This window comes from Hordeum vulgare, chromosome 7H (assembly GCF_904849725.1).
Source record: "Hordeum vulgare subsp. vulgare chromosome 7H, MorexV3_pseudomolecules_assembly, whole genome shotgun sequence".
NCBI lineage: Eukaryota > Viridiplantae > Streptophyta > Magnoliopsida > Poales > Poaceae > Hordeum > Hordeum vulgare.
This window is the reverse complement of record NC_058524.1, coordinates 96,021,205-96,033,861: the sequence shown is the minus strand read 5'-3', so window position 1 is coordinate 96,033,861 and position 12,657 is coordinate 96,021,205. Positions and strand designations below refer to the sequence as shown.

Sequence of the window (12,657 nt, the reverse complement as noted above, 5' to 3'; positions counted from 1 at the left end):
CAAACCGGATACGTATTTATTCTTAATGGGGGTGGAGTAAGCTGGTGCAGTTCCAAGCAAAGCGTCGTAGCAGATTCTACATGTGAAGCGGAGTACATGGCTGCCTCGGAGGCGGCTAAGGAGGGTGTCTGGATGAAGCAGTTCATGACGGATCTTGGAGTGGTGCCAAGTGCACTGGATCCAATAACCTTGTTCTGTGACAACACTGGTGCCATTGCCTTAGCAAAGGAACCAAGGTTTCACAAGAAGACCAGACACATCAAACGACGCTTCAACCTCATCCGCGACTACGTCAGGAGGAGGACGTAAATATATGCAAAGTGCACACGGATCTGAATGTAGCAGACCCGCTGACTAAACCTCTTCCACGGCCAAAACATGATCGACACCAGAACTGTATGGGTGTTAGATTTATTACAATGTAATTCACATGGTGATGTGAGGGCTAGATTATTGACTCTAGTGCAAGTGGGAGACTGTTGGAATTATGCCCTAGAGGCAATAATAAATGTATAGTTATTATTATAATTCCTGTATCAAGATAATAGTTTATTATCCATGCTATAATTGTATTGAATGAAGACTCATTTACATGTGTGGATACATAGACAAAACACCGTCCCTAGCATGCCTCTAGTTGGCTAGCCAGTTGATCGATGATAGTCAGTGTCTTCTGATTATGAACAAGGTGCTGTTGCTTGATAACTGGATCACGTCATTGGGAGAATCACGTGATGGACTAGACCCAAACTAATAGACGTAGCATGGTGATCGTGTCAATTTTGTTGCTACTGTTTTCTGCGTGTCAAGTATTTATTCCTATGACCATGAGATCATATAACTCACTGACACCGGAGGAATGCTTTGTGTGTATCAAACGTCGCAACGTAACTGGGTGACTATAAAGATGCTCTACAGGTATCTCCGAAGGTGTTAGTTGAGTTAGTATGGATCAAGACTGGGATTTGTCACTCCGTGTGACGGAGAGGTATCTCGGGGCCCACTCGGTAATACAACATCACACACAAGCCTTGCAAGCAATGTAACTTAGTGTAAGTTGCGGGATCTTGTATTGCGAAACGAGTAAAGAGACTTGCCGGTAAACGAGATTGAAATAGGTATGCGGATACTGACGATTGAATCTCGGGCAAGTAACATACCGAAGGACAAAGGGAATGACATACGGGATTATACGAATCCTTGGCACTGAGGTTCAAACGATAAGATCTTTGTAGAATATGTAGGATCCAATATGGGCATCCAGGTCCCGCTATTGGATATTGACCGAGGAGTCTCTCGGGTCATGTCTACATAGTTCTCGAACCCGCAGGGTCTGCACACTTAAGGTTCGACGTTGTTTTATGCGTATTTGAGTTATATGGTTGGTTACCGAATGTTGTTCGGAGTCCCGGATGAGATCACGGACGTCACGAGGGTTTCCGGAATGGTCCGAAAACGAAGATTGATATATAGGATGACCTCATTTGATTACCGGAAGGTTTTCGGAGTTACCGGGAATGTACCGGGAATGACGAATGGGTTCCGGGAGTTCACCGGGGGGGCAACCCACCCCGGGGAAGCCCATAGGCTTTGGGGAGACACACCAGCCCTTAGTGGGCTGGTGGTACAGCCCCAAGGGGGCCTATGCGCCAAGAAAAAGAAATCAAAGGAAAAGAAAAAAAAAGAGGGAGGAAGTGGGAAGGGAGGGGGACTCCTCCCACCAAACCAAGTCCAACTCGGTTTGGGGGGGGAGTCCTTCCCCCCTTGGCTCGGCCGACCCCTTGAGGGTCCCTTGGACCCCAAGGCAAGGTCCCCCTCCCTCCTCCTATATATATGGAGCAATTAGGGCTGATTTGAGACGACTTTCTCACCGCTGCCCGACCACATACCTCCATAGTTTTTCCTCTAGATCGCGTTTCTGCGGAGCTCGGGCGGAGCCCTGCTGAGACAAGATCATCACCAACCTCCGGAGCGCCGTCACGTTGCCGGAGAACTCTTCTACCTATCCGTCTCTCTTGCTGGATCAAGAAGGCCGAGGTCATCGTCGAGCTGTACGTGTGCTGAACGCGGAGGTGCCGTCCGTTCGGTACTAGATCGTGGGACTGATCGCGGGATTGTTCGCGGGGCGGATCGAGGGACGTGAGGACGTTCCACTACATCAACCGCGTTCTCTAAACGCTTCTGTTGTACGATCTACAAGGGTACGTAGATCACTCATCCCCTCTCGTAGATGGACATCACCATGATAGGTCTTCGTGCGCGTAGGAAAATTTTTGTTTCCCATGCGACGTTCCCCAACAGTAGCATCACTCATCAGTTACATCTTTTTGGGCTGACTTCTATACAAAATGTTGTTTCACTTACTTCGTGCTGAGTGAGTTATTTGTGGTGCAAAAACATCTTAGTCGATGATGCTTTATATCCTATATATCTATCCATTTGGAATTTGGACTGGTGTTGTATTATCTGCATTATAAGCTAGGTCATTCGGGCTACGAAATTTGTAGCAGAAAGTTATTTCCATGTTGTGTTCATTTCTTTGTGTAAAATGATTATAGCAGCCCATGTATATAGAGACTTGTTATGCATATTTAGATACCATCGTAATTCAGCGGATTATTGATTAATTTCATTTCAGTCCCAATTAGTTTTGAACTCCGTCTTGAACCACGCCTCCTCCTCGTGGCCGCGCATCAGCTTCTCCAGCTCGCCGTTGCCGCCCATGCCGTGGCAGAACCACGGGTGCTCCATGATGCCGTCCGTGTCAATGTGCGTGGCCGGGTTGGGGTCGAGGATGCGGCGCAGCAGGTGGCGCAGCGCCGGCAAGAACCAGTTCGGGCACCGGAACTTGCCGGCGTAGATCTTGCGGTACATGTTGATGAGGCTGGCGTCGTTGAATGGGAGGTAGCCGGCGGCGAGCACGAAGTGCACCACGCCGCAGGACCAGATCTCGACCTTGGCCGGGTGGTGCCCCTGCTTCGAGAGGATCTCCGGCGCGACGTAGGCAGGGGTGCCGCAGAGGGTGTGGTGGAGGCTCCCGTCCGCGATGGCGCCGAGCCCGAAGTCGGCGACCTTAAACTCGCCCTCGCCGTCGAGCAGCAAATTCTCCGGCTTGATGTCGCGGTGGTAGACGCCGCGGGAGTGGCAGTACCGGACGGCGGAGACGAGCTGGCGAAAGTAATGCCGCGCGAGGTCCTCCGCCATGCGGCCGTCGGAGTCGACGAGCGAGAAGAGCTCACCGCCGGCGGCGAGGTCGAGGACGAAGTGGACCTTCTTGCGTGTGCCGAGGACATCGATGAGAGATACGTGCGTGCATGCATGCGCCAGAAGATTGAAGCTTAATTAATTCAGGTGCATTTTGAAATATGTGCGGCTATATTAATAAGTGACAAACGCAAGGGGCTGTGTGCAAAAGACCGACCCTGTCCCACTCTGTCCGCTTGGCACGCTGTGATTGACTGTGGACTAAATTTACACCAGAGTTACAAGTTTTAGGATCAAATAGGATCACTTTGCAAGTTCTAGGATCAATCCATCACATTGTGTGCAAGTTCTAGGATCCCGAGTCCTATTACCTAAAAAAGCTGTTGCTCGAGACAAAAGTCGGGAAACCCATGCCATGCATGTCATTTCAGGCCAAAACTGTTTGACCAGCAGCCGTTCAGTTGATCTGCGGCCCACTGCGTATCGGAATCTCGGGCACCGAGTAATATTTTACCAGACGCGGACGAATGCGGGCACGATCAGCTTTGACTCCGTGCGCCGGTCGGAGAGCTCCAAGCACGAGGCGGAGCGAAAGTTACCGTGGCTCGATCGATGCAGAAAAGGCGACCACTGACCGCAGCGGCGAGGCGAGCGCGACTCTGCGAACAGCCGTACCGGCGCCGTGCGAGCAAAAAAGGTTTGTCCTTTGACCTGTCCAGTGGGCAGCGGCACGGGGGCGGGCCGGACCGGACCACCCGGAAACCGCCGGGCCGGCGAGGGTACCCATGGCACGTGAACGCGCTCTTGCGTGCGTTTGTTGTCTTTGGATGGAACCGTAGAAGTTCATGTGCAAGAGTCCACTGCGGCCTGCGGCCTGCGGCGTCATCCACACTGGCACTGGGATGCAGGCATGCATGTACACACCACGACGACGAACTCACTGCACGGTGTGAGCCTGTTTCGTACTCCTACTAGCTGCCGCTGACCTGCTCGTGTTGTCACTTGTCACGCGACAGTTCAGTGTTCGTGGGCGTGTCCCGCGAGCTGGCCGATACGGTGTGTACTCTTGTGCCGTACACGAGGGGCACGAATCATGTGAAAGCATGCGGGCGGAAAAAAAGGGTCGCGCTTAGGAATCCAACTCAGTAAAAGCATCTTTACCGCAAAACCAATGCGTGAGTAGATGGTTAGGACGACTGTGGTATCCCTTCTCCAGTAGAGTTTAAGTCCTAGATTTGACGTTGGTGCTTGCATTTTTCTGGATTTATTTCAGGTCTTTCGGCGACGTGCTTTCAGTGGGCGAAGACGCTCCCTTCGACAACAAAGGCGTCACAGGCGAATTTGTCAATTTTAAAATGATGTGCCGGCTTAGTCTTTCAAAAATGCTCACAGGGATAGGGTGTGTGTGCGTGCGTTCATAGGGGTTCGTGTATATGAACGACTTTGATTGTACTCTGCTCAAAAAGCATCTTTACCCGATCTTGTAAAGGTACAAAAGGCCGTTGTTTGAAAAAAATTGGCAAATATGCAGATTTCATCATTTTGTGGCGTAAACAAATCCTACAAATCGGTCTCGTCCATAAAATCGGTCCCTCTGTCGCTATGACACCGGGGGCTTTTAGGGTTAGCCCCAGGTCCCTCCCCGTCACAATTTGTCCTCTCCGCCGCTAGCCCAAGTCAACTCCGGCGAGAACTTTCGTCCAACTCTTCCAGCCTTTTCCCCTTCTCGACGATCGGCGGCGCTGGTGAAAGCCGTGGTGCCACGTCGGATCGCCTTCGAGTAAGAGGCCACGACACGACGTGGAGGTGAGCAGGTCCAGTCGTGCCGTGGAGCCATGGCAGTCGAGACATGCATAGGACCGCAACATGCTCATCTGGAAAGGCGGGCGGAACCTTGGGCTAGCTTGAATGTGCTTGACAAGCACATCTTGGCGCACATCAAGAGGTGACACGTTGTTGATGAGGACCTCGATGTCGTGGAGCGCGTGGTGGCGCACGGAGAAGAAGGTGTCGATGATCGCCTCCCCGCGGCCAAGGAGGAGCACGACCTCACCCACGCGCTCCGCAAGATTGCCGCCAAGTACCACCTCGAGGTCAACGAGTTAGGACGTCGTCGACCTAGGGTCAATTTCTAGCGTGAAGTATGTATTTTATATGTATGCACTCTGGTGGTGATGAACAATTTCTAGCATGATTTTTTAAACAAATTGCAGCACCGATTTACCGTATCTATATTGCCCAAGATTGAGCGACGCCGTAAAAGTATTTTGTGGTATACATCAAACCGGTATGGCGATAACGACTTTTAAATGATCCGCTCTAGACAATGAATTAATGAATAGTGAAAACCATGGTTTATTACTTATTAGGTACCTTGTGCGCTCTCCACTGCCATCCTCTCGCACCACCTCTGAAGACATCATCGAAATTCGTCCCATGTCTTCTACCTCTGGGTGGCTTCAGATGACCGTGCCTTGCTTTAGTGCCTCCAATAGCTTGGCGACCTCGCCTCAACCATCATCTCCGCCCGCGTCAAGCTGTCAGGTCCAGGAAGATCACAACAAACCTGCAACACCTATGATTCCTTCTTCAGCTTCAGAATTCATCGCCAGGTCCAGCCCTTCGCGTGATGAGAGCATCGCCACGCCAAGTCCTACACCTTCACATGTAATTGTCACGCCAGGTTCTGCAAAGGTCTTCAGCTCTTCCAGCTTGCCGCCAGATAGGCAACCCACCCCCATCTTCGTGCCACGACTGTCGGTGTGGCTGCAAACACCAAGCTCCCCTCCCCCAAGGCGACCCACTACAAGGAGGAAGACACTTGCGGGCGTCACCGGCTTCTCTTTCAACCGCTGCAGCCCAAGACTTCGAGCCAAAAACCGTTTCATGACCATCGCCAGGGCCGGTAGTGAAATTTTGGGGGCCCGGGGCGAGAGTAAAACCTGGGGCCCTCAATGTAGTCATCATATTAAGGAAAAAATGATATGCATATATATGAAATATTACCAATAACACTTAAGTGCGCCCAAAATCAGTATATATATCTCAAATAATTTATACATATGCCTAAAAATGTCCAAATTCATCATGTGCTAATGATCTGTGATTCCTGCCAATGGTAGAATTGAGGATCTTACAGTAGAAGCAAAAATACTTTGATGATATCTTTTGAATAAACTCCTGCTAATGCTAGACCTGAAGATGTTAAAGCATAAGCAAAAAAACTTTGCTAGCATCTTTTGAATAAACTAATCATTTTAACATGTTCCTCACCATTGCTGAATTTCCTATGGTAATGGGCATATGTAAAACGGCTTCCTGCATCGTCTAGATGTATGCCATTTTTTGTCCTCTCTCATCGACCCTTTCTCAACTAAGATGTCTCTTGTTTTATTATCAACATTATCCTAATTTTCTACATAAATATCATCACTATACACTGGTTGTTCATCATCATCACAAGCGGATTGTGCATGTGCATCCGATGAATTACCTAAATGCTTAGAGCCACTTATGTTGGTGTCAACTTTTTCTTCGTGGTGATCAAATTCTGAATTGCTATTAGTTGGTTGCCATTCCTTTATGAAAACTATCACCAACCCTCTTTGAAACAATTATGAATATTTCTGCAATGTGGTTGTACTAAATCATCCACAACTTTCCTCCTTCTCCTTTCAATGGTATCAGATGGATACTTTCTTATGGACGACAAGACACAATGTTGAAAATAATTAAGTCTGCATCAATTGACAATTGTTGAACAATACCAATGTGCCGGATATTCATCTAGGAGACTAGGATCCTCAATATGGATAGAAGATATACTCAAATAGCTGAGTCATTGATGGACGAAGAGCAAAGCGGTGTTCTGATGCCGCCCAGGAAATTGAAATCGGCCGCCGGTCTGAATTAGGGAGGAAAATTGGATTTATTAGAAGAAAAGGGAAAAGGCGAGGGCCGAACTCGCAGTAGAGAAGAGATGAAGCATCGGCAGCCACAAAGAAATTGGGGATCGCTGACTTAAATGCGTGTGTGATGGAATAGGAAGGGATCAATCTGTTCCTTTTTTTCACCAGTTGTTACTAACCATAGTGCGAATTGGAAGAATCAATCAGTTGCCTTTCTTTCAACATGCACGTAGTAATTAGGAATGAACGAATTGATTGCTGATTCCCTTCCCGCCAGATGCGTACATTCCATCGTGCTGTGTGAGGCAAAACAGTCCAGTCCATAGATTTCTTAAGGACCAAAATATGTTGGGCCATAATCTACATGTATACCTTGGGAGGGGCCCCTTTATCTTGGGGGCCCGGGGCGGCCGCCCCCCTGCCCCCCCTCAGGGCCGGCGCTGACCATCGCCCAGCTGATGGAGCGGATGATCTGCCATAGATTGGGGATTGTCGAAGAGAGGGAGGCGATCACCGGGAAGGCAATCAGCGAATACGTGGCGATGTTCCATGGTCAACTACCTCACATTGATGTGGCCACACTTCGAGCACTCTTCAGGCTCGACTGCGACCTCACAGCGGCTGTGGAAGATGCACCTGCGGACCATGGTGGTGATGATGGACTGGAGCTCTAAGTCCATGCCGACGAAGATACCTCAACAACTACGTGATGGTGCCTCGCATCTACTGATAATGTAGCCCAATTTTGATGATTAGCTGCACATACTCTATGTTCCTCCTTCCTATGTTAGGCATGTTTGTGTTGCTTCTGCCTGATTTTAGATGTTGCTTGCAACTTCCTCATGATGTTGCCTTGCCAAGGCCCTTGTGTGTGCTCCATGCTAGCACTGATGTATCCATTGTTTGCCATGAATGAAAACAACCTTTGCATTCTTAATTGGAACGTCTGCGGACTCAATTGCGTGGACCGTCGCTCTCCTATTTATGAGACAATCGCCGCGACACCTTGCAACATTGTTTGTCTACACGAGACAAAATTGTCTATTGTTGATCCTTTTCTGGCTTCCAAGATCGAAAAGCTCTGTAGAGGGCCCTGCCAATGGAACCAAAGGTTGTATCCTACTGCTTTGGAATGCACACTCCAACAAAGTTGATAGCATCGCCACTCGAACTTTCTTCATCTCTGCTATGATCACCTTAGTCAAGAGTACCACATCCTTCAAACTCACCTCTGTTTATGGGCCCACAAGAAGATATCTAAAAGACATTTTTTCATGAGCTTTTGAGCCAAAAGCCCCAGGAAGGTACGAGATGGCTCATGACTGGAGACTTCAACCAAGTCTATCATGCCCGTGACAAGAACTGCACAAATGTTGACCGTAGCCGGTTGTTGGACTTCCGAAACACCCTCAATTCCTATGAGCTAAAGGCGATAAACCTCTAGAACAGAAGATTCACGTGGAAGAATGAGTAGGCCAATCCGACAATGAGCAAATTGGATAGCTTTTTTGGAATGAAGACTAGGATGTGGAATTTGGCTCGCATATCCTTCATGCGCTTTCGTCCTCATTGTATGACCATTACCCACTCCTTCCCGCTAGTGACAATGGGCCGAAGAGACCCAAAACATTCAGACTTGAAAATTTCTCGATCAAAATTCCCAACTTCAAGAAGACAGTGCAAGATGCTTGGAATGAAAGGTTGAACCATTCTGAGCCATATCAAGTGTTGCTTCACAAACTTAAAAGAACAAGTCAGCGCCTCCGGACATGGAGCAGAATTATCTTCTCTAATCACAAAATTCAACTTCATATGGTCCTTAAGATTATCCTCCAGCTAGACATGGCACAAGAAGAGAGGGGCCTTAGATCCCGTGAGCGTGTCCACAGGAGAGGGCTTTAAAGGAAGGTCATGGCCTTGGCTATTTTGAAAGATACCGAAAGAGACAATCCTCGCGAATCATCTTGCTCAAACAGGGAGATGCTAAGACTCGTTTCTTCCACCTCCAAATCAAGCATCAAAGAAGGAAGAATTTTATCCACCACCTCAAGCATAACAATGGATGGATCCCAAATCATGGTGATAAGAAATATATTGTGCAACCTCTCTCTGCTAAAGCTATTGGTAAAGCACCCCCCCCCCCGGTTGCAAGAACTTCATGTATGTCGGCGATTTGGCTCGACGGATGCACCGCAACAAAGCACCATCCTTGCTCTTCAAACTTGGCATCAAGAAAGCATTCGAATCTATGAGATGGGATTATTTCATGGACTTGCTTTGTCACCACCAGTTTCCGAAACGGTTTTGAGATGGGTCTCCGCCCTCCTATTCACAACCTCGTCTAGAGTTTTGCTAAATGGTGTTGCTAGTGATCCAATTAAGCATGGATGTGGTCTTCGACAGGGGGATCCTCTCTCCCCTCTACTTTGTGTCCTCGTTATTCACCTGCTCCACCACATTCTTGTCGAGGCTATCCATCAAGGCTTGTTGCATCCCCTTCGTGGTCAGCCCATCCGTGCATCCTTGTATGTGAATGATACTATTATATTTGTTGCGCCGATCATGGATGGTATTCACTACTTGGACTCGACTCTAAGCTCCTTTGGGGAGGTTACCGGTCTGGTCACCAACTGAGCCAAAATCCTTGTGGCGCCCATTCTTGTGGGAACATCAACCTTGATGACATTTTACAGGCCTTCTCGGTCGTCCAAACTACATTCCCCATGAGATATCTTTGTCTTCCGCTATCATTCAAAAGGCTAAAGCGAATCCACTTTCAGTATCTGGAGGACAAGGTGGCACGCAAGCTTCTGCCTTGGTCGGCGATGCATGTGGCTACACCGCGGCGCATTATTTTGGTCAAGGTTGTGCTCACTGCCATTGCCATTTACCACCTCACGCCTCTTGATCTTCTGGTTGAAGTGATGGAGAAGATCGATGCCTGCGACGTGCCTACCTTTGGACGGGGCTGTGATAAGGTGACCGGCGGAAAGTGCAAGGTTAATTGGGATCTCATGTGCAAGCCCAAGATTTATGGTGGTCTCGGAGTGCTCAACATCCAAAAATTTGCGACCGCCCTGCGCTTGCGTTGGCTTTGGTATGAATGGGATGATCCACCTAAGACTTGGTCTAGCTCTAGAACGCCTTGCACTATCAACGACAAAGATCTCTTTGTTGCTGCCACACGGGTGTGCGTCGGAGATGGAAACAAAGCTAAATTTTGGGAATCTCCATGGTTGTACGGCCTCTGACATAAAGAAATGGCGCCAAAGATATTTGATTTGTCAAAAAAGAAAACGTGCTCAGTCAGGAAAGCTCTTGACAACAACCTTTGGGTCCGCCAAATTGACAGTCGACAAGGGTTGGCCTTGGCACATATTAAGCAATTTGCAACACTTTGGGAGAAGCTTGTTGATGTAAACCTCAACCAGGGTAGCCAAGACACCATAACTTGGAAGTTCACCAACAGTGGCGAGTACTCCGTCTCCTCGGCTTACATGGTGCACTTTATTGGTCTCTCATTTTGTCCAATGAATGCTACAATTTGAAAGATGTGGGCTTCTCCGAAGTGCAATTTTTTTGCTTGGCTGGTCTTCTAAAATGGTGTTTGGACAGCTGGTCGTTTACTACATCGAGGTTGGCCAAACAGCAATTTGTGCCCTTTCTACAAGTAAGTGCAAGAATGTTCTGCTCGCCTCCTATTCCAATGTAGGTTTACTGTCCAGATTTGGACTAAAATTTGCACTTGACTTGGCATCCTTGACTCCTCACCAATGATTTGGCGTCATGAAGACTCAGTTCGAGATTGGTGGTTTAAGGAGGTTAATAGGGCAGGTGACCACGGGAAGGCCAACGTCTCCTTGATGATGCCTGTCTCGTGGGAAATTTTGAAGGAGCGCAACACAAGAATCTTTCAAAATGTCTCTGCCCCGACCTCCACTGTTATCGTGAAAATCAAAGAGGAGGCCCGCCTTTGAACTTTGGTAGGAGCGAAGGACCTTAGTATTGTTATTTCACGAGAGTATACCAATTTCCTTTTTGCCGCCTCGTGGCTTATGTCTAAACCTTCTTTTAATTAATGAAAATGGCAAGTGTTTTGCCTTGTTTAAAAAAATGTGTTTAAAAAGGGTACCTTCCAAACTATCCGGTATTCATAGAACACCTACTCTACACATTTTAAAAAAAATATGTACGCATTAGAACTCGCACAAGGCAATAGAACAATGTATGATATTTTGTGCAATAAATTCGTAGAGTAAGTGTTTATTACAAAATTGGCTCCGATAGTAGGTGGTTTTCGCAGTTTGGTTGTCCAACCTAGCGTCATCTTCCTCCATCAAAATATTGACCCCCACGACAATGAAACTAGATGTAACTACCTTTCGATTCTCATACGAACAAAACTAAAGATCAACTTAAACTATTGTTTACAAACAATCCCTTACAAAGATTTCTCTCGAGGTCCCATAATAAGTATTTAACTTATGTACTCCAAGATAGTGTTGGCTAATGTTGATGTTTTCTACATGACTAACTTTCTTATTTACAAATTCCACCACACCTCCTATGTAGCAACTACATTTGTAGTGAACGGTTGATCTATCCAAACTTATGAACCGTTATGAAAAAGGCTAAGGGCACTCTCAGCCTCTAATGTGTACGATATCTAAAGCTTGTCATTGAGGTAAAAATCCGATCGAACACCCTATTTGACACCGTATATCAATCTATATATAGTTCTAATGATTGAAGTTGAGACAATTAATATTTTCTCTCGCAAAACATGTTGAATATGTTGCACACTTTTGCACACAATACTATATACGGGCCATTAGAAAAGTTGTATCTAAACACATAATTAGTATATATGATATACTTTTAGATATAACGCATTGGGAGAGACCTAAGCTTCATGATGTTTAACTTGCAATCCCTCTTAGATCGACAAATGATTCATTTCCGCTTTCCTCCCACAAACAAACCGACCAAGCAAGAAAATGTATGTGCTTTAGCAACAAAGTGCTCAACCCTTGCTTATTGCTTTGTGTTCTTTCTATTCCATCCCGGTCCACATACCTAGTGGAAACTTATGTGTGTAGGCCTTTTCAAGGACATGCCAAAGAACATGTCAATGAATTGTTATAAAAAGTGGAGCTAGACCGAGAGTTGTGACCTTTTCATGGGTTGGGTGATCTTCAAAATCTTGCTTTTTCTACTGAAAGAATGCCCTTCTAAGCGATGATCTCCTAAAAGTAAGTATAGTATGAGTATAAAAAAACCATTCTAAGTACTATTAATCCAGAAATACAAAAATCCTTCTTAGGAAAAGGTGGCTTAACCAACAAAAGAAAGATCGAACCAAATGCTTCTTTAAAAGAAAACACTTTTCCTACATATGAATTAGTAAAACATACGTTGCCCCTTACTCGCAAATGTTGGAGGAAGGCTTTTCTCGTCACTGAGAAACATCTGAACAGGAACACAACACTTTCTATAACCGAAAAGGCAATATCTGAAATATTTACGCAATTAAAAGATATGTATA

General features: G+C 46.9%; 1 protein-coding gene across 1 annotated transcript; it reads right to left on the bottom strand.

Annotated features, from left to right (window-relative positions):
* Window positions 1-2,634: 2,634 nt before the first annotated feature.
* LOC123408383 (CBL-interacting protein kinase 29-like) lies at window positions 2,635-3,991 on the bottom strand. Its single transcript, XM_045101503.1, has 2 exons — window positions 3,804-3,991; window positions 2,635-3,337 (listed from the first exon to the last, which is right to left on the bottom strand). Exons 1-2 carry the CDS (start codon window positions 3,989-3,991, stop codon window positions 2,635-2,637), a joined length of 891 nt encoding a protein of 296 aa, XP_044957438.1.
* Between the last annotated feature and the right edge of the window lie 8,666 nt (window positions 3,992-12,657).